Source organism: Mustela erminea, chromosome 5, assembly GCF_009829155.1.
Source record: "Mustela erminea isolate mMusErm1 chromosome 5, mMusErm1.Pri, whole genome shotgun sequence".
Lineage (NCBI taxonomy): Eukaryota > Metazoa > Chordata > Mammalia > Carnivora > Mustelidae > Mustela > Mustela erminea.
In genome coordinates, this window is record NC_045618.1 from 103,629,955 (window position 1) to 103,656,202 (window position 26,248).

The window sequence follows — 26,248 nt, forward strand, 5'->3', positions numbered from 1 at the left end:
GGAAGATGTACCATGGGGTCTCCCCTTGGTCTCCCTCAAGCAATTTACATATCAAAAAGCCCCTCTGACCAGGGGTTCCCAAGTCCTATCTAGCCCAGAAGTCCTTACTTTGCAAGGGCTGAAGGCATTAAGAACCAAGAGCCTCTCCCCGTGACCCCCTGCAGCTTTTCCAAACAAACCAACAACTGGCATCTTCTCTGAGTGTCCCTTTCCTGTCTCCTTAAAAAGCTCTCCTTACAATTCCTCTCTTTTCTCTCTTTCCCTCCCCCACCCCTTGGTAAACAGGTCTACTCCAAAGATTTTCTTCCGAAGACGCCTCTCCTTCCTCCTAGCTTCGTGGCCTGCCAGAGCTCTGCACGTGAGGGCTAACCTCTCCGGCTCATCTCAGGTTATCTGAGCCAGGCGACCCTTCTTAAAACAAGGCAGCTGGGCTGCTGCCCTCACGCTCCTGCCTGGTATCACCCAGTAAGTCCCCCCTCAATGCTCCGCACGTGCCCCAGCTCAGGTCCTCTCTGCAGCAGCACCTCCTCGAAGCAGCGTCTGCTTGCAGCCAGCGGCAGCCACCTCTTCCCTTCCGGCGTCACCTACGCACAAATGTTCACAGCACAGCACCTCAGCTAGGTTCCCTCTTTCCCTAAACACAGCGCCTGCTCATTCCGTTCTTTGAGCTTTGTTGTCCAAGGGCCTCAGCCCCTAGCGCCACATGAAGCCTGCCTCCCTGCTAGCTGGGAGGCATAGCCTGTTTTCTGTTTCTCTTCGATGTTGCCTTACCTACATGGCACAGGACTGCCACTGTCCCCAGACCCCCTCTCAAAAGTTTTCCCAGGAGACAGACAGGAGTGATATTGGGTGGGGGGTGATACTCCCTCCAGGCAGAGCTCCGTGGGAAGTCACTTGGGACTCCAGTTCTCTGCTGGAATCCCACAGGGCAAAGTCTGGTGACATGCAGCAGACACTCAACGAAGTATTTCAACTGAAAAACCACTGGATGATCCCCAAAGTGGCCAGGTGGAGCAATTTTTGTTGCCCAGCATATGCTGAGTCAGACACATCACACAAAATTAGCAAGACAATGAAATCTTTTATACTTAATGTCACCAGGGAATAAAAATTACTAATTTTCTCAAGATGCTGCAGGGCATTATTCTTATCGATTAAGGTAACAAAATGACCTTTTTGGTTTGAAAACTCTCTTTTGCAAAATATTTCAAAAATATTACTGGACAGATATACAACAACAAGAATGAGCTCTTTGTAAACTACACAGTCTGGATGATAATGATATTAATGTAGGCAACATCACAGTAAAGACTGAATCCAATAAGAAAAATCAACCAGTATTAAACCCAGGGGGAAATTCTGATGAGCACAATAACTGCATGGTCTCAAAGTGTCTCCGCACAGACTGCTGCTTAGTTGCAAGGAAGGAAAAAAAATCTAGGAATTAGTGGAGAAGGTGGAAAGCATCGTGACTGGGTGATCAAATTAACATCACCACTGAGGGACAGATGGTCACTGTGGCCCCGAGTGTCCAGGAAACACTCCTGGCCCAGGCAGTATTCTACCTCAAATGCTTGGATTCTTGGAATCTCACTACGAAGAAATACCAAATTCAGAAAGAAAGTTCTAGTAATATGAAGGGAAAAGTGTTAATGTCGTAAAAGACAAAGTAGGCCATGGAAACGTTCCAGATTTAAGAGGTTCAAGAAACATAGCAACTAAATCCAGCACCAGACTCTAGGTTGGATCATATATGGAGGTGAAAGTGCTGTACAGGACATTAATCTGGTCCACAGACAAAACGTGCAGATGGGCAGTGGATTAAACTACTTTATCAATGTGAAATTTGCTGATGTTGCTTAAAAGGAAAATACCCTTATTTTTAGGAAATACAGATATAAGTATTTAGGGGTCAAGAGCCATGATACATGTATGTAACTTACCCTCACAGGGTTCAGGAAAAAAAATGTGTGTATGTATGTCTTTATGGAGATTATACAAATGATAAGGCAAAACAGTAACAAGGTGAGTCTGGGTAAAGATATATATGTCTTTGTACTACTTTATTTTTTGCAATTTTGACTATTTTTGCAAGTCTGAATTTATTTTGAATAAGATTTATGTTGGATTCTGGATGGGATCCTCACTTCAGCTGGTCTCCATGGAAACAGGAAGTCCCACCCAGGTTCCAATATCAGTCTCTCTACAGCCTTGACTCTGACTGAGGCAGGTCTGGAAGGGGACTTCTGAAGCTCTAGCTCCTGGACTCCCGGCTCACGGACGACCAACGCGGATGTAATGAGCCCGTCTGAGCATGTACACTTCACATACATCACACAGACCCCTACCCTAACTGGAGAGCTGACTCAAGGGCAAGCCCAGAGAAAACTTCAGACCCTCCAAAGAAATCCACCCCTAGTAGGAGAGAGCCTTTTTTTTTTTTAAGGACAACCACCAATACTGGATATCATCCATCCTTTCCATTTTTGCCTAACTGATGGGTAAAAAGCTGGAAAGCTGTTTTGAATTGCACTTCTTTATTCTTCACTGAGGCTGAAGACTTTTTTCATTTGGATACTGATTACTTGCATTTCTCTTGTGTGAACTGCCTGGATTAATCCTTTGGCTATTTTTCTATTAGGTCTGCCTTTCTTTTACAGACTTGAAATTTTAAGTGGTCTAGATTTTTAATCCATTGTCTGATATACAGGCTGCAAAACATACTGTTGCTTATCTTTTAACTTTCTGGTATCTGGTTTTTTCCAGAGGCATTTAGAGTTTTTACACAGTAAACTATGTAACTCTTTTCCTTCATGGTTTGGGGGTTTTGTGGCTTGCATGGGAATTCCCTCCCCACCCTGTGATTATAAAACACTATCTTTTCTCCTCGCTATTTTATAGGTTTTTTTTTTTTTAAATAAAATTAGGTATTTTCTATCATCTGGAATTTATTTTTACATGCGGAATGTAGTATGAGTCCAGCTTTGTCCCTGTATGAATACTCACTGGCCCGCTGCTATCGATCTATTATTATCTGGTTCAACATGCCGGGCCTTGTCGTGGTCCCTCCCTGCAGGGACAGGGCCCGTCTCTGGACTCTCTTCTCTGTGTCTAGTTGCTCCACCTACCTGCATGCTAACAGCACCTGGTTTAATCACCTTTATGCTATGTTTTAAAAGGGGCCAAGCCCATCCTTTACTATTCTTTTCCAAAATTTCCTTGCAGCCTGTGCTTCTAGCTCAACTTCAGAATTAGCTTGTCAAAGTTCCGTGAAATATCTGTTGAAATTCTGATCAGGTTTCCTTTTGGGGAGAAGGAGCATTTTTATACTACTCAGCCTTTCTCTCCAAGAAAATCCTGAGGGTGTTCCCTGCCTCAGGCTTTCTTTCATCCAGGCCCACACCTCGTGCACTGCCCAGCAGAAATTCAAGAAATAGATGTCGAACCATTTTTTTCAAGTTTCCTATTTTCTATGGTTTGCACATGTTTTGTAAAGATTATTCCTACGTAATGTACAGTTGGTGTTGCTACAGTAAAGGGGAGCCTTTCCTCATTCTGTTATCTGACTAGCCGTCAGCACATTAGCAAGCAAGCTCTCCCGGATGGCCAGTTCAACCATCTGCAACAACGCCAACCTAGTTTCTTTCTTCCCGGCATAAATAGACCTTACTTCTTTGTAAAACTCTTCCGCTTCGCCTAGGCCTCCAGAACGAAGTGAACATAGCAGCGACAACAGGCCTCCTCTTGTCCTCACTGTAGAGGTATGCCTTTATTAAACATCCACATAAGGAACATGTCACTGAAACAGTCTTTTCTGTAGGCTTAAGGCAGATATTCTTAATAATTTTTTAATTTGCAACTAATTTTCTTTAATTATTCACAGGAACTGAATTTTATTCACTGCTGTTCTGGCATCTATCAGGTTGATCTTATTAAACTGATAAGAACAGATACTACACTTGATCTTAGCCAAAAGGCCGAGAAGCGATCAGGTTGATCTTATTATTATTATTATTTTTTAAAAATCTGTTTATGTGATTAAGTGGTGTGTACTGGTTAAAAGCACGAGCATCTACCACTTTGTGGAGTCAGATGTGGGCTGGGACTGGCTCTATTACTCTGACTGCCTCTGTGATCATGAGAACGAATTACTTGATTACGCTAAGCTTCAGTTACCAGCCAGCCCCTTCTGTAAAATGAGAATAATTAGCACACCTATGAAATATTGGCTCAATAAACATTAGCTCTTATTATTAAGGATTAATTTCCTAATGTTTAGGGGCACCTGCGTGGCTCAGTGGGCTGAGCCTCTACCTTCAGCTTGGGTCATGATCTCAGGGTCCTGAGATCGAGCCCAGCATCAGGCTCTGCCCAGCGGGGAGCCAGTCCCCCCCCACCCCCACCTCATTGCCTACTTGTGATCTCTCTGCCAAATAAATAAAATCTTTAAAAAAAAGTTCCTAATGCTGAACTCTTCCTAATGTTGAACTCTGAAATAAAGTACAAAGAGGATGGCAAACAAACCCACAGAAATCAACCACTAAAACTGGGGTGGATTTCTAACAGGTTCTTGTGCTTTGTGAACTAATGAATGGAATTTGAAGCAAGGAGCATGAACTCCCTATAAAACGGCACAGAATTCTAGATGTGTGTGTGCAGTTCCCCAGAGAGTGCACAGCTTTTTCCACAGGGTTCTAAGTCCCAGGTAAGTTACTGTTTTAGGTGGGGGTGGGGGGGTGCAGAAAACACAAGCCAGTGGCTAAGGGCAGATTCCCATGGAAAGTTCCCTGCCATGGGGAGGAAGCCAAGCACCCTGGCCGGAGTAAAGACCCCCCCCCGAACCTTGGTTCCAGCTGTAAAGGCAAATGAACGATGGGAAGGGGACTCCCCAGAAGAACATCCCTGCCTTTTCTTTAGCTTCTTTCAAAAGTGCAAATACATTAACTAAGTCGTATCTCAGAAATGTAGGGACAGACTGCTAAGAGCATGGAAAAAGGATATGTACTCAAGAGGGGTTACCTGAATGGTTCTAAAAAAAAAGCTTCCTCTACGTTGGGCTGAGGCCCTAGAAGGATCCCAGAGACCAGCCCTAGTTGGTCTTTTTTGTTACTGACTCTCGTTCTTAACCTAATGGATTTTAAACTAGTTCACCCCTGAAACTTCTAATACCCTTTATCTCCAGCTGATGGTGGCCAGAGAGACAAAAAGATGCCTGGGAAGAACTATTATGGTGGCAGGAGGCATGAAAGGAAAGGCACAGGAAAAGGGACAGACACTACAGAGTGCTGAGAAGAAAGGGACATGGAGTCCAAGAAATAGCTTCTGGTCTTCAAGCGTGGCACGAGGCGCCCCCCTCCGGGAACATCTGGGGTCTTCTATTTCATTTTAGGTGTTAAAAATGTCTGATATTAATTTTCCAAGAAATGATTATGTAAGGACCATAAAGGCTCAAACTTGACTAGCTGCTCTGCCCTTCTGTACAGGACCACATTATTTTTGTGCTTTGTGGAGACTCTGGGGGGGAGGACCAGGCCCCTGGGCTCTGCCGACACACACAACCACTAAGCTTTGAAGTACTCACAGCACTACCACTTAGAAAAAAGCAAGAAGCATTCTTACCTGCCCAGGTGTTCAGAGCTCGGACTGACCAGGTACATTAGGTTCCTGAGAGTATGCAGTGGTTGTAACTGATCTAAGTTTACATGCTAGAAAAAGCAAAAAACTGATTAACATTTTCAACCAAGTAACACATTAAAAATGAGCTCACAGCGTATTTTCCATACCTGAGAAAAGCACAGGTAAAGAATATTTGCATTCAGTTTCTTCACTGCTCGAGTAAATTTCTGTCTACTGAGATTTTCCCCACAAAATTCACTGGAAAACAAACATACAGTTTGTAAAATTGTATCTTTCCAAGGAAATTCTATGGTAAAATGTCTATTTGGAAGAGTGTATTTTACACCACAGTTGAGTATAAAACATACCCCACATCCTTTGCTTCTTTATAAGTTAGACTCAACAGAGACTTTCTAAGAATGAACTACTGCCCTCATGACGAGCGATTCCACCACATCTATAAAAATCACGAATGCATATTCCCTCTGACCAGCAATTCCACTTCTGAAAAGTTACTCAACACAAATACCTGCACACTAATGAAATGACAAATGTACAAGACTATTCTGTGAACAGAATTAGGGGACTGGTGAGATTGTGGCACACTACACCGAGAAACCTCGGCTAACTGTCCGCTCTGTGCAGAATGACAGCTGGAGGCTCACAATGGCCCCATGAGGCCCACCCAGTTTTTACCCCCACCTTCTTCACGTCCTCGCTATCCCCAGGGCTTTCTCTTGGTGCCAATGGACCCACGTGGTCTGCTCCCCTCTTTCCTTCCCTCAGGGTCACAGGTGATTGCACACGGGCCCACTCACATACTGCAAGCCCCTGCCTCCCCGTCCCCTCTCCTCCACTCTGCTTTTGTGTCCTCCACGGGCTTCATGACCGGCGGACACACAGCTCATTGATTATCTGTCCCTCTGTTAGAATGAAGGGCCAAGAGGGCAAGGATTAGGTTTTCATCACCACTGTACCCTCTCAGTGCCCAGAAAAGGGCTCAAATATTTGTTAAACACTCAAAAAGCAAGATCTAAAACACCCTGGCAACTTTTATGTTTAAAAGGGGAGAGAGATGATAATACATATTTATTTGGCTTGAAATGTAAGGATGACTCAACAGTGGTAGAAAGGGCTGAGCAGAACTTAGAACTGAGTATGCTGTAAATGTTTACATTTTTTTTTTTTTTTAAAGATTTTATTCTGGGGAGCCTGGATGACCCAGTCAGTTAAGGATAGGACTCTTGGTTTCAGCTTGGGTCATGATCTCAGGGTTATGAGACCGAGCCCCGTGTCAGGCTCCCCACTCAGGGCAGAGTCTGTTGAAAGGACTCTCTTCCTCTCCCTCTGCCTGCCCCACCCCCGGCCCCTGGATGCGCAAGCTCTCTCTCAAATAAATCTTAAAAAGAAAAAAAAAAATTCATTTTTAAGTAATCTCTACACCCAACGTGGGGCTCAAACTCACAACCCAGAGATCAAGAGTCACATGCTCCCCCAACTGAGCCAGGCAGGCACCCTTACATTTTTTTTGAATTCTAAGGCACTTGATTTTATTTTATATTCAGGTGTTATGATTTACCCAGTTCTTACACAGGAGCATACCCTCTGAAGATCCTAGTTTTTCCTTCAATTACTTTCACAAGTGGGAGAATTCTCCGTGGTCTTCTCGAAGACTTCATATGCAATTTTAAGATAATGAAACAAACTTGCACAGTAGGCTTTGGAAATTAATCTCAACATTTCCCAGTCGTTTTTCTGGCTTAATAATACTTAAATTCCTATTTTTGGTTTAATTAGAGTAAGTCCTAATAGGAAAGCGAGATCTGTGATAAAGAGGACTTCGTCACCTTCGATTACTTGCCTGTTGCACAGCTTTTTAGGAAGATTTATGTCAAGTATATGAGACAAGATGTTGAGCAGCTGAGTCGCGTAGCACAAGGCGGCGCTGATCGTGTAAGCGGGGTTACTGTGCTCCATGTCTGAGGCAGAGAAACAACCATACACAGCTTTAATTTCGACAAAAAATACCAGGGAACCTAGATTTTATGATCTGTAATTTTATCATTACATTGTTGATGGTTCTGTTTTGCTCCTAATAGACTAATAACACGTTCCTGGCCGCACATTAACGTTTCATCACTTCTGATTTTTGCAGTGTGGAATGTAACCCAAGCAAATGAGCCCAGACAGACCCAACATAAATGAAATTGAAGTCTGAACTGCTTGGACCTGATAATGTATTATTTATTAGAACAGTAAATGCCCAACTTAAATGTCACCTCCTCAGAAAGGCCTCACCTAGGCTACACCTGTCTTGGTGACATCACTTTGTCTCACCAGCACCTGGCACCGTGCGTGACAGAAAGCACACACTCACTATATATTTGCTAAATAACTAAATGAACAATTTTTTCTCCACCAAAGAAAGCTACCAGAGTTTTAAAGGGTTTTTCTATTGGGCAATTTCTATCTCCGTTTTGGGCTGCTAAAAACAAGCTCTTTACAAAGATACTACAAAAACGACTCTACTGGATAAATATACTAATTAGTGAGGTCTTTTATATAAATAAAGCAGTAGCAGCCCCCCAAAAGTGAAATACCTAAAAATGGATATAACGTGGAATATCCACATTACATACAATGGAATATGACCTAGTCATAAAAAGAATGAGATGCTAATTCATGCCACAAAATGGATGAACCTTGAAAACACTACGCTATTCAAGAAAAGCCAGACACGGGGCGCCTGGGTGGCTCAGTGGGCTAAAGCCTCTGCCTTCGGCTCAGGTCATGATCCCAGGGTCCTGGAATCGAGCCCCGCATCGGGTCCTCTGCTCAGCAGGGAGCCTGCTTGCCCTCCTCTCTCTCTCTCTGCCTGCCTCTCTGCTTACTTGTGATCTGTTAAATAAATAAACTCTTTAAAAAAAAAGAGAAAAAAAGAAAAGCCAGACACAAAAGGTCACACATTATATGATCCCAATTCTAGGAAATATCCAAAATAGATACCTCTAGACCTACAGAAAACAAAATTATGGATCTTCCTCGACTTAGGATGGGGTTATGTCCTGATAAACCCATTATAAATTGGAAATATCCTAAGCTGAAAATGCATTTAAGGCACCTAAATAACTACCACCATAGCTTCACCCAGCCTGCCTGACCCAGGCCCAGAACACTGACGTCAGCCTGGGCAAAGTCATTTACTTATAAGAACATGCTGGACATCTCACGCAATGCACTGCATGCTGTACTGAAAGTGAAACATGAAACATTATCGGTGTCTCTACTGGCTGTGGACCCTCACAGCCGCAGAGCTGCTCGGGGGCCTCGGGGGCTTGGCACCCTGAGAGTACACATGCACAGCACCGGCCCAGGAAACGATCCAAATTCAAAATTCAAAGCGTGAACTCTACTGAACATGAATCGCTTTTGCATCATCATAAAATCAAAAAATTGTAAGCTGAACCATCATAAGTTGATCTCATCTGTAGGGGCTGCCCAGGGCAGGGAGCAGAGGGGACAGGGGCATGACAGCTCCGGGCCCCGGAGCTCCCGTCTGGGGTGATGCCAGTGCTCCGGATACCAACACACAACACAGCAAATGCTGTGCCGCGGGATGGTTCGCTTTACAGCTGTTAGTCTCGTTACGTAAATTTTACCTCAATTAAAAAACATACGTACTTCTAAGTTTTCAAAGACTATTCTGATTCTCACCAGGCCCCTGCGTGGTTTTCTTCTCTTCCACCCAACTGTAGTAGGCAGAGTAGTCCCCGTTGTTGGGAAGGCTAATCCAAGGCCCTGTGATGCTAATGCTGGTGTCCCCGTTGTGATCGTCACAGACCCATCTTCCCGAGAGGTAAGTCGTCCTCCGGGCTTCGGCAAGCTTGCTCACGGTGCTGGAGGTCATGGCACTGTCGCTCTCTGAGGACACATCTGCGGGATCTCTGAAAATCAGAACACACACACAGATTTCAAGGGAACGGGTTTCAAAGAGCATCCAAGTTACCCGCCTGACCAGCAGGACACTGAAAGATGCACACGCGAGGACAGGAGTTTAACTGGAATATACAGAGGTGAGTAACTCTGTCAGAGATGAAGCTGAAACCGCTGTGGCACAGAAGGCCGCACCGATGTGAGAGGGTGGCACCTGCCGCCTCACTATCAGGTTCTCGAACTATTTGGTCTCATGCTTACACACTTGCAATTTTTGGAGAACCCCAAAGAGCTTTTGTGATGGGCAGATTATTGATATTTGCCTGTATTAGAAATCTGAGAAAATTTTAAATGATTCATTCATCTGGAAATAATAAACCTATTATGTTAACACAGTATATTTTTATGAAAACAAAACCAAAAAAACTGCTGTACTTTTCAAAACAAGAAAAGTAGTGAAGAGTGGCTTTGTCTTTTAACCACTGAAAACACAAAGAAAACAGCACTGGTCAAGACTTCTGAAAATCTCTTTCACACTCAAGTCTTGCAGTAGTTCTTTCAAGTAAAAACAGTGTCCTATGCACACACCAGCTCGCCCCGCCTGCAACTCACTCGAGTGCTTTTTGATAAGCTGGCTTCGGCCCTTCAGAACGGAGCAAAGGAGCTTCTGCCCACTTCCCGTTTCATCGTATGGTCTACTTAAATGATGTGTAAACAAGGATCAAGACAATAAAATTTAAATAAAAATACGATTTCCACTGCTTCATCAAGAGTGTCCTTGACGTGAAATGCTTTTCTCTCAGAAAATGCAAGTACACGGTAGAATAATACAACAACAGGTGACACAGTTGGCGTCACTGCTCAGACATCTGTCAAGGCAGCAGTTTTGACCCACAATGGCTTCTGGGGCATCAGTGCAAATGTCTGCACCATGAAAAAGGGAAATGCAGTGTTACTATCCACACAGAAATACTTGGGACAGTGTGGATGGCGCTCTGAACTGAGGGCCAGGCGAGTGGGAAGGCGCGAGAAGTCAGCAAGCCCCATCAGGGGTGGGGGGCAGGTGTGTGTGTGCGTGGGGGACAGTGTGTGCTCAGTGGTGGCGCAGAGACAAGACGATCCCTGCCGCTGGGTCGGTGTCAGTGTAGGAAAAGTAGGTGAGAAAGGGGCAGACTGGGGAGGGTGTCTGCGCTGCATTACGTTGAGGTTCTGTTCTCAATTCTTTCTCCTCCAGCCACCCCATGCCTGTGGGGCGAGGGCCCTGGCAGTCACAGGGAGGGGAGCAGGGCCCTGCGGCCAGTTCTGGGCGACACTTCTGCTTCTTCCTTCTTCCATGTAACAGGTTTGAGAAATGTGAATGGACAAGAAACCTTTTTACAGAACTAACTTCAGAATTATGGGCTTTAAAAAAGTACCAGCATATAGTATCATATACTGCTATAAAAGATTTAAGAGCACAGAGAAGAGAAAGTTTAAGTTTTTCTCCATGTTTTCTCTTCTGCAAGTTCGCACTCAGCTGCTGGTCTCCCTGGTCTCCTCCGAGCTGAGACAGTGTCTTAAGACCGTGTCTTTGTTTACTGTTTTAACACTGATACCTTAGTCCATCAGAATCTAATTTAGCACTGGGGCTGCCCGGCCAGCTCAGCTGGAAGAACACACGACTCTTGACTCTTGGGGTGAGGAGCTCTATGGGTGTAGAGATTACTGAAAAAATAAACAACTTAAAAAAAAAAAAGATTCTAACTTATCATAATGTTTCTGTTTTATGAGCTTTTTCCTCCCCCAAAGGCCTGGTCACCTGTTTTATACCCTAACTTCTCCCCACGGACCCAAAAGGCTACCTTAGAGTCTATTTCTGAACTTCCTATTCTGCTCTATTTTGAATCTGCCTTTTTATTTTTATATTTGCCTACTAATTACTAATTACTATTATTACTAATGAAAAATTACTTGGTAGAGAGCAGGGTTTCAAGCCAGAAGAACAATGAGACCTCTAGGCTTTTAGGAAGTTAACTCGGGCAGAGGCCGAAAGGATACAGTGAAGTAGAGGGAGCAGACAGAGTAATGGTCCTCACGAGTCATAGTCCACGGACCAGCCGGGGAAGGATGCTGGGCAGTGGGGGCAACCAAAAGAGACAGGAAAATCCTCAACTGGAACAACCTGATGGTTAGTGAGAAAGCAAATGAACTCCTCCGTAGCAGTTTTCAAACATCAATTATCATCTTGGGAAGTTTAAAAAAAAAAAAAAAAAAAGATATTACGAGATAGGCTGGGGACCGGATGATGTGTCCTCTGGAACCTCTATTTTTTAAAAGTTCCTGAGTGACTCTGATGAACATGCAGGTGGGGAACCACGGTCTTATCCATCCGATGACTCCTGAGGGTAGCCACGCACTAGAGCCTAAGACTAAACTCACGGTCTTCACTGCTTGCCAGCAGCTAGTTACCAGGAAAAGGCTAAGTCAATAGGTCAGTCAACAAGTGAGGGCCCCACTTCTCTGAGGGCCACCACCCTCCACCTTGGCAGCCTCCCCAATTTCATGAGGCGTGTACTGTTTGCTGAAGCAGATAAGACTTCAGTTTCATTACCAGGAAAGCCAATGACCCCAGAATGAACCCGATAAATGAGGTGCTGCCATATTTGAAATATACTTGCTCTGAAACTTGATCTATTCCTAGAGTCGAAAGACTCACTGTACCTCACACTAGTCTTTACTTCCTCGATTGGAAAAATGACAGAGGTGAGCTCTAATATATGAGATCGCCGAAGTTTTGCCAGACGCTCATAATGACTTCTTAAGTCAATGGTTTTTTTTTCTACCAGGTCACCAAGTCTGCGATTGTGCCTCTGAATCTTCTCCTTTTTCTCCTGGTGCCGCTGTGCCCGAGTGTAGAGCTTCTGGTTCTTTTCCTTGGTTTTGAGAAGGCCTTCAGAATCTGAAATAAATCACACCCAACAATTAACTCTATAAATAGCTCCTGGAGACTGCAGAACCCACCTCCCAAGGGTAAGCATCTTCCTGTGGTTTAAACCAAAAGCAAAACCTCCATCAGGTTAACTACTTAATGTTCACTAAGTGAAAACTGGGAGTTCAGCTTATGTAAACAAATGAATCAAAGGGGCCCACCACTGAAAGGGCTCTGGGTCTCCATCTGTAGTCATCATTTCAAAGAATCACTCAACAACTATCAAGTTTACCTGACTTACGGTAAGCACTGAAGAATAACCATGGCGGGCAGAAAAGGTATCAAATCCAGTTTGAAAAACTTACTGGCTATCTGGCTATCTATTAGGCACTTCGCTGCAGGCCTAAGGTTTCCCGCAATTTTATTTCCCCTCACTTGTGCATTCTCTTTACCAGTCTTGCACAGTGTGGATGTTCTAATGTTTAAGTCACTGGTTCCATCACGCTTATCTTCCAGCAAGCTCACTCATTTTCATATGGCTACTGAGCTCTTTACAAGTGCTCATATGAATGTCTGGCCAAGGCCCCCGGTCATGGTGGTCAGATTTTGTAAGAACAGTTTCCAACTTGTTATCATGACCCTTCCCAGGTGGCAGGAGATCACCAGTCACCTAATCTGCACTTGTGCAGACTCAGCACTCAAGAGTTTCATTTGTCCTTCTCTCCATGCCATCTCTCCCTAAACATAAAAACACTGATGCTATTTCTGTCATCTACTGTTGCTTGTCTGGATAAGTAACTTTATAATACCGATCGACTCAACCTTAAAGGTTCATACAATCCACTTCCTTATCTATACCATATAACATATCTGTATTATTCTGTATCATGACACATAACACCAAAAGATTCTGGAGAAATACTCATCAGGTTCTACAATTTATAATATATGACCTTTTCTGAATATATGTGATATTTTTAACAACAAAAATTTTTAAGAAATACTATTTGCTGAGATACGGGATACGTCTAAGGACACAGGGTTTCTAAGAGGACTCTCCTAAAATCTGACAACCATTTACGATGAAGGATGAGGTACACTAATACAATGTAAGAATAATACAGATTGAAATGTACAAGAGACTCACTAATGGAGAGAAAAAGCCAATATTCTGTGGTTCTGGAGTGAACTAGTAATTATAACTGAGTACCAAGCTTCCTGTTAGCGAAGGCGAATGGGAAATATGTATTTAAGAAATACTATTTGCTGAGTAACAAGCTCTTCATCTGTGGACTGGAGACCATGCATAGTTTCTGGAATTCATGAACTCCCCTAAAATTGTTTGCAGAATTGTCTGAGTCTCGTCTAAAGGGTGGCAACTAGACTGCATTTATGTTCTAAAGAGCAGTGGTTCCCATCCCTTGGTAAGTCATCAGTGCCACCCAGAATAGTACTACTCAAAGTGTGGCCCCTGGATCTGGGCCCGTCAGTAAACTTTCACCAGTCAGACAAGAGAGGTACAGAAATACAAAGTAAGCTCAGCAACATTTCTCTTTGACATGGCAATATGACACGGACATACCATTCAAGTGCGCAATCATTTTCCTAGCATTTTATGGTATTTTACAAAAATACTGGGATCAATTTATGACAGATTAGATATCAGAGAGGGAGAAAATGGTCTTTTACTACAGACAGTTTGAGAACCACTGACCTCGGCCCCACGCATGAGACTTGAACTTCCTACGTCCAAGGTGGGTCCCAGGATTCTCTCTCTAAATTGTACAAGCATCAACAGGTGACTGAGGATTTGTAGGGATGGGAAGCACTCTCACAGGGTCCACTGCTCTAGGGCCAAATCTTTTCTGTGGTGGTCGTTTTGTTTTGGGGAGTTAGGAATCTGTGAAATTCAGCTCATCAAAGACTTAAACTTGCTCATCAGGCGAGGCACAAACTCAGTGAATCCAGCAGTTCCAGGAGGGTCACAGACACCTGGGAGCACATGTGAGCATCACGGGAGGATGGGGAGAGAGGGGTCAGTCACAGGCTGCTACGCTGCTGCTGAACCAGAGCCTCCGGAGGCGCAGGCAAAGCTCGGTGGGTAACCGGCTGTGTGTGGTTCTGAGCAGCTCTTCCCTACGCGGCCCTCCTCTCCGGCTGACTAATCCTGTGAAACTCCACAGGAGCCCTTTATGAGGACAAACATTTTCAAAGGAAGCTTTTGCTCTATTACATACCACTATAAAATACTTGCTTCTGAAAGCACAAGCAGACAAGAAACGGAGTCATAAGGCATGACGGTGACTCACTCTGAACTTTAAACAATGATCTTCAGTAACAGACAGGATACGTCTAAGGACACAGGGTTTCTAAGAGGACTCTCCTAAAATCTGACAACCATTTACGATGAAGGATGAGCTACACTAATACAATGTAAGAATAATACAGATTGAAATGTATATGAGACTCACTAATGGAGAAAAAAAGCCAATATTTTGTGGTTCTGGAGTGAACTAGTAATTATAACTGAGTACCAAGCTTCCTGTTAGCGAAGGCGAATGGGAAATATGTACTCCTTAACCTTTTTAATTGAGAAGAGTACTTTATTCAAAGGTCATTATATTTGTGTGTATGTGTGTATATAAAATACAGGTATTTGTAAAAATATTTACTTAAAATTCTTTTTTTTTTTTAAAGATTTTATTTATTTATTTGACAGAGAGAAATCACAAGTAGACAGAGAGGCAGGCAGAGAGAGAGAGAGAGAGAGGGAACAGGCTCCCTGCTGAGCAGAGAGCCCGATGCGGGACTCGATCCCAGGACCCTGAGATCATGACCTGAGCCGAAGGCAGCGGCTTAACCCACTGAGCCACCCAGGCGCTCCTACTTAAAATTCTTATACAAATGCTTGATAAGAGAAGCAAGCAGGAAACCTTTCCAGGTTGCTGTTGCCTCCCCCGCCCCCACTTCTGTCTCTCTAGCTTATGAAGCCAATGACATTCCACACTAGCCCTTTATTAGGTCTAGAAGAAGGGGGACAGATTACTTACTTATTTTCATTTCTTCATTCCCTTTACATATTGTTTGTTTCAGCTGTTCAATCCTCATCTTGCAGGACATTATTTTCCATCTCTTAAAAAAAAAAGTATGCAAAAAATATCACAAATGTTGGTCTCTTATGAGTAATAGGATTATCAACCTAGGATCACCATTATTTTGAGGCATATCTTAGAAAACATAATGAAGAAAAGACCAATATATTTATTATAACTTTTGTGACTACAGTCGATTATGAAAAAACAAAGTGTTATTCTGGTTCAGTGCAGAAGCTGGTTGGAAATTAAGACAGAGAGAAAGAAATACACATAGTTCTTTCGTGTGTTAATGAGGACAGAGAAAAAATGGCAAAGTATATGCTCTGACCAATATACAGCTAGTGACCACATGTGGCTATTAAAAGTCATATGAAATTCAGTTCCTACTCAACACTACCCACAGGTCAAGTGTTCAACGCCACATGTGGCTAATGGCTACCATACTGGTGGGTTTAGACACAGAACATCTGCATCACCACAGAAAGTTCTATGGCTGCACTGCTCTAAACTCTTCATGCTGTTTACTAAGGAGAACATTAACATCACTGTATTATCTAACTAACACAATACACAATTATTACTTGCAAAATAATCAAAACTTCAATAAAAACAGAAGGTTTTCTCCCCCAAGACAAAATAAAAGATCAGTAAAAATGCAACCTGGTAGTCAGTTAAAAAGTAGGATTACCTATTCTATAATGCCTCTATAAATGTGGATAATTAAAAGCTTGAAACAGCATTCAAATATTTACGGTGTTTAATGCCGGCCTAAGGAGCCTGACAGTACAAGACAGAGCAGACTGCAGAGCTGCCGCAGGTATGAAGTGCCACCCTCCCTGGAGGGACACTTGAGAACAGACCCATGGGACCCCGTGGACTGACTCAAAGATGAAACAGCCAGAAGACGTCCTCACTTGTAAACAGTATTAGTCTTCAAGAAGCAATACTGACATTTTTGATAGAAAAATTAGAAAAGAGTACATGGAATTTAGAAAAATGGGGATGGGATTCTTTATAAATAGTCTTTTCCCAAACAGTGTATTTTGTTTTGGTAACTCCAAGTATTTAAAAATTATGAGTGATGCTTATTTTGAAAAAAAATTAAACATCACAGAAGAGAAAAAATAAAGTGATCACAAACTGGACTCCTTCAGGGGTAATCTCAATTAAACTTTGATATGTATCTTTTCAGATTTTCATTTTTTAAAATTTTATTTTATTTATTTTTTTTAAAAAGATTTATTTATTTCACAGAGAGAAAGATCACAAGTAGGCAGAGAGGCAGGAGGAGAGAGAGGAGGAAGCAGGCTTCCCACTGAGCAGAGAGCCCAATGTGGGGCTTGATCCCAGGATACTGAGATCATGACCTGAGCTGAAGGCAGAGGCTTAACCCACTGAGCCACCCAGACACCCCTCTTTTCAGATTTTTTGGATTTCAGATTTTTCAAAACACACACACAAAGGGAATCATACTTTATCCTAGCCTATTTTTTGTTTGCTCTATCATTAGAAAACTCTAGGATATCAGTCCATATTAATACGTATGGACTGGGGATTCTTTTGAACAGCTACACAGTATCAGTTATCTCATCATGTTTAATGAGCTTTTAAGATATTTATGGATCACTACCCACACTCTGGTCAATCAGTTTCTTTATCCATTAATCTCTGCATTCATGTATTTTCTTAGGAGGAAACCTGCCGAAAATACCACATGTGTGAGAAAAAAACCATAAACACCCCAACAAACCACCAACTTGTCCTCCAACCAAATACATCAATGTATACTCACACCAACACGGAATAAAAGTGTTATCAATCGAACTCCTTATTTTCTTTTTTTAATTAATTGTTTTTATTAACATATAATGTATTATTTGCCCCAGGGGTACAGGTCTGTGAATCGTCAGGCTTACACACTTCACAGCACTAGCCATATCACATACCCTCCCCTGAACCCCTTATTTTCATATGCTATACTCATTTTTTCCCAGTTATGTTCATTTTGCCTAGAGTTTTCAACATACAGAACTTTAAAACTTTTATGCAGTCTGTGAAGATGTTTTCCTTTATGGCTTATAAAAGTCTGTTCATCAGTAGGTTACACTTATAAATACTCTCCCATATTTTAATATTTTTATGAGTTTACTTTTCACATTTAATCATCAATCTGTGTAGGGAGTGTATGTTTACAATGAGTAAGTTTTTCCAAAAAGGATAGTTCGTCATTCTTGTATTCCTATGTCAATATCAGACTTTGTACTTACCCTTTATAATGGCTCTATAATTAATTGCCAGTACTCTGTGTTTGGCATCTAGATAAAATATTTGAGAGCCCACACTACAAATATATTCAAGTAGAGGGCTGCCAAAAAATGATTAAAATAAAGTTAAATTCAAAGTGATATTCTAAGCACCACCAACTGAAAAGCATGTAACGTCAAGTATAAAGAATATTATTATTTAAATACTTCTTACAGCTTACCAACTGATCTGTTATCCATTTTCCTTCCATAGCTTTTAACACTCTGCACAGAGAAAAGACAATAATAAATGTTGTGAAGCTCAAAAATGTAAAATCAACATTTTTTTAAAGTAAGTTCTTCTTTTTTTTTTTTTTAAAGATTTTATTTATTTATTTGACAGACAGAGATCACAAGTAGGCAGAGAGGCAGGCAGAGAGAGAGGAAGGGAAGCAGGCTCCCTGCTGAGCAGAGAGCCCGATGCGGGGCTCGATCCCAGGACCCTGAGATCATGACCTGAGCAGCTTAACCCACTGAGCCACCCAGGCGCCCCTTAAAGTAAGTTCTTAAAAATGTCTGGAAATACCAAAGTGAGACTCAAGCACTTAATAACGTTTTCCAGGGGGTCCCTGGCCAGCTCAGTCAGTGGAGCGTGCGACTCTTGATTTTGGGGTTGTGAGGCTGAGCCCCACACTGGGTGTAGGGATCATTTAAAAATAGAATCTTTAGAAAAATAAAAAATAAAAATGTTTTCCAAATTCCAAATTCTCTATTTTTTTCTCATTTCCTTCTCTTTGCACTTTTAATGCTGCCGAGAACCTTTCTGTAAACATTTACAATTTCCAGTAATAGCAAGAGCCTTTGTCCTCAGTCATAATCAGTAATTTCTATCAGTCACATTTATTAACAGTAACAGTTACAAGAGAATTCATAATGTAAAATGTGATGCTCAGTTCCCAAAGAAATGGCACAAGCCGGCATCTGTAAAAATCTGTTCTGTGGAGTCCAGTGTTCTATGGAAGAAATAAAAGTTTCTGTGATTAGGTTAGAGAAATGACTTAAATAAATCTAAGCAGGGTTCTGTAACACAGGGCATCTTAGAAGATTTAATCTGCTCACAGATGTTTTCAGAGACCTGGGGTGCATCTGGAGAACAGCGACTAGGTCAGTTTGGGAGAGAAGATTCTACGGACGATGCTCAAATCAGTGGGTGGGATTCGTCAGGGGAGCAGATTCCAGGGCCTTCCCCTCAAGACAGCAGAACAGCTGAGGGTAGAAGATCGAGGATCTGCATTTTAAACTGTTACCTCAGCTAATAAATTCTGATGGTCTTAATACCAAGACCACGCTTAGGAAAACGCTGATCCAGAAGAAGAAAGATAAATGGAAGGCGTGACGTCTTAGAGGAACTACCACTTGTCTGCCTGCTCTAGACCCACTTGCCGCACATCAGTTATCCGGGCCAGGGGTCTTGCTCATGGGTCTAGTCACTGAGTGCCTGCTGCAAAGGGACTGGGCCTGATCTCAATGATTTCCAGGAACTTGAGAATCTCTATTTTGCTTCTCCCAGAGGCACTGTTCTTCCCCACTTTGAGACTGTGTCCTAAATTCGACAAGTCAGCCGTCCATGTGTCTGCATATCATAGCACTGAATTAAATCACACGGTGACAAGAGAAAAGCAAAAGGGAAACTCACTCTTTTTGAAATTCTTCTTGCTTGCTCTTAAGTTGGCTTAACCTTTCTTTCTTGTCTATAAACCTGTAAGAAAAAAGTGTAATATTTTATTAAATGTTCATTCTTTCCAGTTCAGTAGATTATGCAAATTCCTAAGAGCCAATCACTTCCACACTCTTCTGGAAATGCCAGGGTCCTGACGGTCAACACGCATCTTCTCAAGGGGGTGTGCACACAGCTGCTTACGCCATTTGCTCATTTTAAAATGAAGTTCAAATTCTCAGCTTTAAAATACTTGCATGGGTTCAGGGGTGCCTGGCTGGTTCAATCAGTAAAATTCTTTCATGGTTTATAAAATATGTCTAGAAGCCACCCCCTCACCCCACCCAGATTAAATTATCTTCCAAAACAGGCACATCAGAGCACTAGAATGAATCTGCGTTCAAAGAAATTGAGGCTTCTCACATAAATATGATTTTAATTATTTAGTTTAATTCAAACCTTATCTTACCTATAAATTGGTTACTTATAATTTTTCAAGTACACTGTTGGTTTTTTTTTCTTACTAATTTTATTGCTGATCCTTATGGGCTAACAAGTTACTGAGTACAAGTTATCAAAACGAAGAGATATCACATTGTAGTTCATTTTCTCTACAGTCTTCTCCTCTTATCCTTTTCTTCCTGTTACCTTAACTGGGGTTTAGTCCTTTTTTCCTTTGTGCAGTTTAAGACAAAAACTTAGATCATTCATTTTAAGCCTCTCCCTTTTAATTATAACCATATAAAGTTATACATTTAGTATATTGTGTTAGCTAAAGTATTGTGCTGGCTAAACCCCAAAGTGTCTGATAGGGTATATTTTCGTATCCTTTAGTTTGGAATTCCTGATTTTCCAGTAATTCCCTCCTTGACCTTCTAAAGTTATTTAGAAGTATACTGCTTAATTTCCAGATAGAGGGCTTTTCTAGGTAACTTATTGTTAACTGTTTTCCACTTTCTGACGTGGTCACAGAATATACTCTGTGATATTTCAATCTTTTGATTTCAGAGTATCTTAGGGCCTTGCATCTGGTCTGCCCTGGTGAAAAGTATCCTGTGTACTTGAAAGAATATGTATTCTATGGTTGTTAAGTACTGTGTTCCAGAAATGTCAACCAGCTGAAGGTGATGAACACTGACATTCAGATCTTCTAGATTTGTGCTACTAAGAGAGCCACCGGTCACATGTGCTATGAGTACCTAAAATGCGGCCTGTTGCTTAACAGGGATCTGCATTAAAAAAAAAAAAAAAAAAAAAAAAAAAATATATATATATATATATATATATATATATATATATAAAATATATGACTAACATCATGCAGCTGACTTTTAAACAAGCTAACAGTGGCTCGCTATTTAAAAAACACATGATAATGCCGTATGCTATAGTAACATAGTATGGTGTCCAAGATTAGGTTTCTGGCAGTCTCCCAAATTCTTAGCCTAAATGAAAACTAAAAATTTAACAGAATAGTAACAAACCTAGAAATTACTTCCTTAAAATGGTCCAGACTAATAGCAGTCTAAAATATTTCTAAAACCCCATTTTTGAAACATTTCCTAAGATACCTACTTCAAAATGGAAGGGATCAATAGATGAATGGATAAAGAAGACATGGTAAATATGTATGATAGAATGTTACCAAGAAAAAAGAATGAGACTTTGCCATTTGGGGCCACATGGATAGACCTAGAAGGTATTATGCTAAGTAAAATTAGTCGGTCTGACAAATACCGTATGATTTCACTTATGTCTAGAATCTAAACAAAACAAACAAGAAAATACTGAACTATATATAACTGGTGGTTGCCAGAGGGGAGGTAGGAGAGGGGAGAGCAAAATAGATAAAGGGGATTAAGAGGGACAAACTTCCAGTTATCCAGGAAATAAGTCACAGAGATGGAAAGTATAGCATAGGGAACATAATCAACAATATTGTAATAACACTGTATGGTTATGTGACAGATGGTGACCACACTTACTGTGGTGAGCACTGAGTAACATATAGAAGTGTCAAATTACTGTGTTGTACAGTATGCCTGAAATTAACACTCTAAGTTAATTATACTTCAATTTTAAAAAGAGAAAAAAAATGGGAGGGATAAAATATTCTAATTATGACCTACCATTTAATAGGTAGTCACTGAAAATGTATAATGTATGTTAAACAAACAAAAAAGCAATCAAGTGGTATTATATACTTGTGTGACTAAATTAAAATAAGATTAAAAATTCAGTTCCTGGGTGGCCCAGTGGGTTAAGAGGCTGCCTTTGGCTCAGGTCATGATCCCAGGGTCCTGGGATTGAATTCCCCGTTGGGCTCTCTGCTCATGGGGGGAGCCTGCTTCTCCTCTCCCTCTGCCTGCCACTCCTCCCGCTTGTGCTCTCTCTCTCTCTCTCTCTCTCTCTCGTTGTCAAATAAATAAAAAAAATCTAAAAAAAAATTAAAAAAAAATTCAGTTCCTCCATTCGACTAACCACACTTGGCTAGCACCTATGCTGGGAGTATCTCACTGAGCAGCATAGATACACAACACCAGTGTGGTAAGGTAGGAACTGCATGAAGCAGCAGAACACTCAGAAACCAGTGTGGAACTGAGACAAACTCATAGATTCATCCATGACTTTATCGGGCAACTTACAACAAAACAACTGTCAGAAGATTAATAAATCTAATTATATATTCTGCAGCTGTGTATTCTTGACATACTGTTACGTGCTTCCATCTCCACATATCAAAAGTGAGAAACTGATGTGGTATTTACTTCTACCTCACTGATGCAGTAAGGTGATTCACGTTCTGATAACCTGAAGGAAGTGATGAACTCACAAGACTCATCAAACCAGGCAAACAAAGACTGACATGGAAGACAAAATCTTGTTTTTAGAGGCTATAAAAGCTCTCTCTCAGATCTGTTCTAGAAATGCCACTCGGCACTACAGTGAACTGGGATGACAAACAACAACCCCATCCAGCTTTACACTGAGCCGGTTCTCTTGGGCTACATTAAAAACAAACCAACTTAAAATGTAAACATACAGTCACCAGCAGGGATAATAAACAAAAGATAACCATTCCTACTGTATCAACCACGTCATGAGTAATGGTATTCTTCATGAAGGAGATTAAAAATAGGTGGTGTTCACAAAGCTAAACAGCAGATGAGGTCAAGGAATGTGGTGAGTCAGCATTTCGACAGCTCATCTGCACACTCATCCATTCTCTGCATTCTCTGTCCCCCTACTCATGGAAAGATAAATTCGTTCCACAATTCTGTGCTTTCTCAATAGGGTTTCCAAGAAATAGAAAGATTAATGCAGTCATCCGATTCAAACTAGATTTTCTTTAAAGCTTTTATTTACTCATTTGAGAGAGAGAGAGAGAGAGAGAATGGAAGTGGAAGGGCAGAGGGAAAGGAAGGAGACTTTGCACTGAGCAGGGAGCCCGATGCGGGGCTCGATCCCAGGACCCTGAGACCATGACCTGAGCCAAAGGCAGATGCTTAACCCACTGAGCCAACCATGAGCCCCCAAACTAGGTTTAAGGATACATATTTTACCAAAAAAAAAAAAAAAAAAAAAAAGGTGGGGAGGAAAGGAATATTTTATGTACTATCTTCCAAAAGTAGGGTTTATCACATAAAATATCTTGTGTCCTTTTCCATGTCGGGACATACCAACTAATTCCATTCTTCAACAATACACAGAATTTCAGTGAATGAACATCCTATAATTTATTTATATGAACTCCTATTGACGAACATTGGCATCACTTCCAAATTTTCACTATTATCAGTAATGTTATAAGTGAACATCCTAGTGCACAAATCTTTAAAAGCTTTTAGGTTTCTCAGAAATTCCTATTAATAAAAGAAACTGCTGGGTCAGGTATTTACATACAAAATTCTGGCAGTTATCTTTAAATTTCCTCAGAATCATTTCATGTAATTTACAACCCCACCAACAGTGAGTATCTCACTCTCTCCAAATTGCACACTTTTTTGTCTTTGCTAAGCTGACCAGCCTCCCCCCTCCTCCCCCAAAGATCATAATCCGTCTTTTTGCTTTTATTTCACTATTAGAAATGTTGAATGCCCTTTCCTATCTTATTGGCTACTTACTTTTCTTTTGTTGTTCCCGTGTCTCTTGTTCATTTTTCTGTAGCTTTTTTAAGGATTATTAGGAAAATTAGCCATTTTTCTTTCCAACATCTTGAAATTAATTTTTCTCACTTTGCTTTCTGACTAAAGTGTGTTTCTGCTCTACAGAACTTTTCAAACTTTTATGCGGATACATTTAGCAATTCTTTTGCTATTGTCGAATGGCTCTAGTTTGGGGCTGATTCCTGAAAGGAATCTGCCAGTGAAACTGTACGAGGCTCTGGGGATTTTACAATACCAGATTTTCTCTCCCAATTTAAAAATGCCTTGTATTTACCAAAAATCCTCAACATGTAGAATAGTTTTTTCCCTAAACAAAGTACTTCCTTAAATGGACTTTGTCTCCTAAATTCTCCCATACTTTGCAACTATGATCCTCCCCCCCCCCCCAATTAAAAAAGTACTCCCTTGGGCAAACCTGGGTGGTTCAGTGGGTTAAGCAACTGCCTTTGGCTCAGGTCATGATCCTGGGGTCCTGGGATTGAGCCCCACATTGGGCTCCCTGCTCAGCAGGGGGTCTGCTTCTCCCTCTCCTATCTGCCGCTCTTCCTGCTTGTGCTTTCTCTGTGTCAAATAAATAAAATCTTAAAAAAAAAAAAAAAAGAAAAAGTACTCCCTTAAACTAACTTTTAAACAGTTCCCCTGCAGTGGAGACAGAGGAGAATAGGGGTTGGTGGTCCCATAGTACGGGGGTGGTCCCAGCATCGGCACACAGCCCAGCTCAAGGCGTCATGCCTGTCTGGGCTGACTTGGGGATGGGTTAGAGCCGGCCCTGAGAAGGGAAAGAAGACATGACAGGCAGAGGGAATTCTGCCGTTTCACAAGACAAAGAGCTAATTTGTCCTGCATGAAAGCATTTCAACACAGCAGGCAGGGTAACAGGGTTAGGGGCGTGCTGCTGCTGAGGCGTCAGCTAGGAGTGTGAGCCCTCTCTCTCCACACTGTTCCAGGGCCACAATCACAGGCAACTGAGTGGCTCTATCCACAGGCTGGATTATTCACACAAATCTGCTCCATACCACCAGTAAACCAGCACCAGGCTGTGTACTCTATCAGGGATCCCTTTCATTAATTCGGCTATTAAGTCTAGGTGATAACATCCTCATAACACCCACAAATTGAGTACTTACTATGTCCTAAGCATGTCCTTTCCTAAAATAACTAATCTCTCCACCTGCTTGCCCTGTCCTTGCTCTTATCCTAGCAACATAAGTTTACTTTGTGCCTAAGAATATGGCAAGAGAAAAGTCTAAGAGACAAACACTAATGGATTTTAAGAAAAGCAGGAAAGAAATAATAACGTTTCAAATGTGGAGTTGAGAGCCTTAAAAATATTAAACCCTTTGAACCAGTTAATGCAGTTCAAAGAAACAGATCAGAGATGAGGAGGAAAATTTATATCTGAAGGCACCAATCATGAAATCGGTCATAATAGCAAAAATTGGAAACAACTTTGATGTCCAATAGGACAATTTATCAAATGATACTATATTGCCATGCAGGAGATTATAGTATTTTTGAAGATATGTTTATGAGATGTTGAGTTAAAAAAAAAAAAAAGGTACAACACACTATACACATGGCATGTATATATTTTATTTTCCAAATGAAAAAAATCTGTAAGCACACACATACACATGCAGATCAACAAGTCTGGAAGGAAATATAACAAATTATTAACAGAGCTGCAAAAATATGGGTAAAATTATTCTTCTTTAGGGATTTCTGTATTTTAGTTTTCTACAATAATGACATGTCCAACTACAGTCAGAAAAAGAAAGATACCAATCAATCAAAATTTCTCATGCTTCTCCTCAGAGGATCATATATACCATAAAAATATATACATAATCCCTTAAAAGTACTTAAGTTCTTGGGTCTCCTGAGTCAGGTTATAGTCCTTGGGGTCCTTAAATTTAAAAGGGGGAAATAAGTACTAACAGTTTTTAGGTTGAAAGTGGAGAAGATTCCCCATATCTGATTTAGGCACAGGTTTGTTAGAAGAATTAATGATAATTTCTGGTTCTAGAAATAAGGCAGTGAGAGCACAGATCTCTCTCTTATGTAAGCAGAGACGGTTAGAGAACTAAATATTTCTTCAATTAAGATACTAACATGGGGGTGCCTGGGTGGCTCAGTGGGTTAAGCCTCTGCCTTGGGCTCAGGTCATGATCTCAAGTCATGATCTCAGGTCCTGGGATTGAGCCCTGCATCAGGCTCTCTGCTTGGTGGGGAGCCTGCTTCCCCTCTCTCTCTCTCTCTGCCTGCCTCTTTGCCTACTTGTGATCTCTGTCAAAAAAATAAATAAAATCTTAAAAAAAGAAAAAAAAGGATACTAACATGGTAAGAATTCCTAGTCATCAAATTTTTCTTCCTTAAATTCCTTAGGCATACAAGGGTATGCCTGAGGAAGGTTTACAGACAAATGCAATATGAAAAAAAACAAGAACATGATCCTTATCAGGATGGTTCTTTTATCATGTTAGACTACTTAGAATATGAGAAAATAGGATAAAAATATACTCTACTGGCAGGAATGAAGGGTAAGTCATTAAAAGAAAATAGAAACAAAG

The 26,248-nt window shown here is 41.4% G+C and overlaps 1 protein-coding gene and 1 pseudogene across 1 annotated transcript in view; both read right to left on the reverse strand.

The window, feature by feature from the left end:
* ATG14 (autophagy related 14) overlaps window positions 1-26,248 on the reverse strand; it is a 36,851-nt gene that overhangs the window by 4,175 nt on the left and 6,428 nt on the right. Inside the window, exons 2-9 of the mRNA XM_032344295.1 lie at window positions 19,492-19,554; window positions 18,038-18,080; window positions 15,508-15,589; window positions 12,250-12,487; window positions 9,331-9,560; window positions 7,478-7,595; window positions 5,784-5,874; window positions 5,620-5,705 (exon numbers count right to left, since the gene is read on the reverse strand). Coding sequence (XP_032200186.1) covers window positions 5,620-5,705; window positions 5,784-5,874; window positions 7,478-7,595; window positions 9,331-9,560; window positions 12,250-12,487; window positions 15,508-15,589; window positions 18,038-18,080; window positions 19,492-19,554 — 951 coding nt within the window. The remainder of the gene's footprint in view (window positions 1-5,619; window positions 5,706-5,783; window positions 5,875-7,477; window positions 7,596-9,330; window positions 9,561-12,249; window positions 12,488-15,507; window positions 15,590-18,037; window positions 18,081-19,491; window positions 19,555-26,248) is intronic.
* Window positions 3,872-3,989, reverse strand: LOC116592288 (annotated as a pseudogene).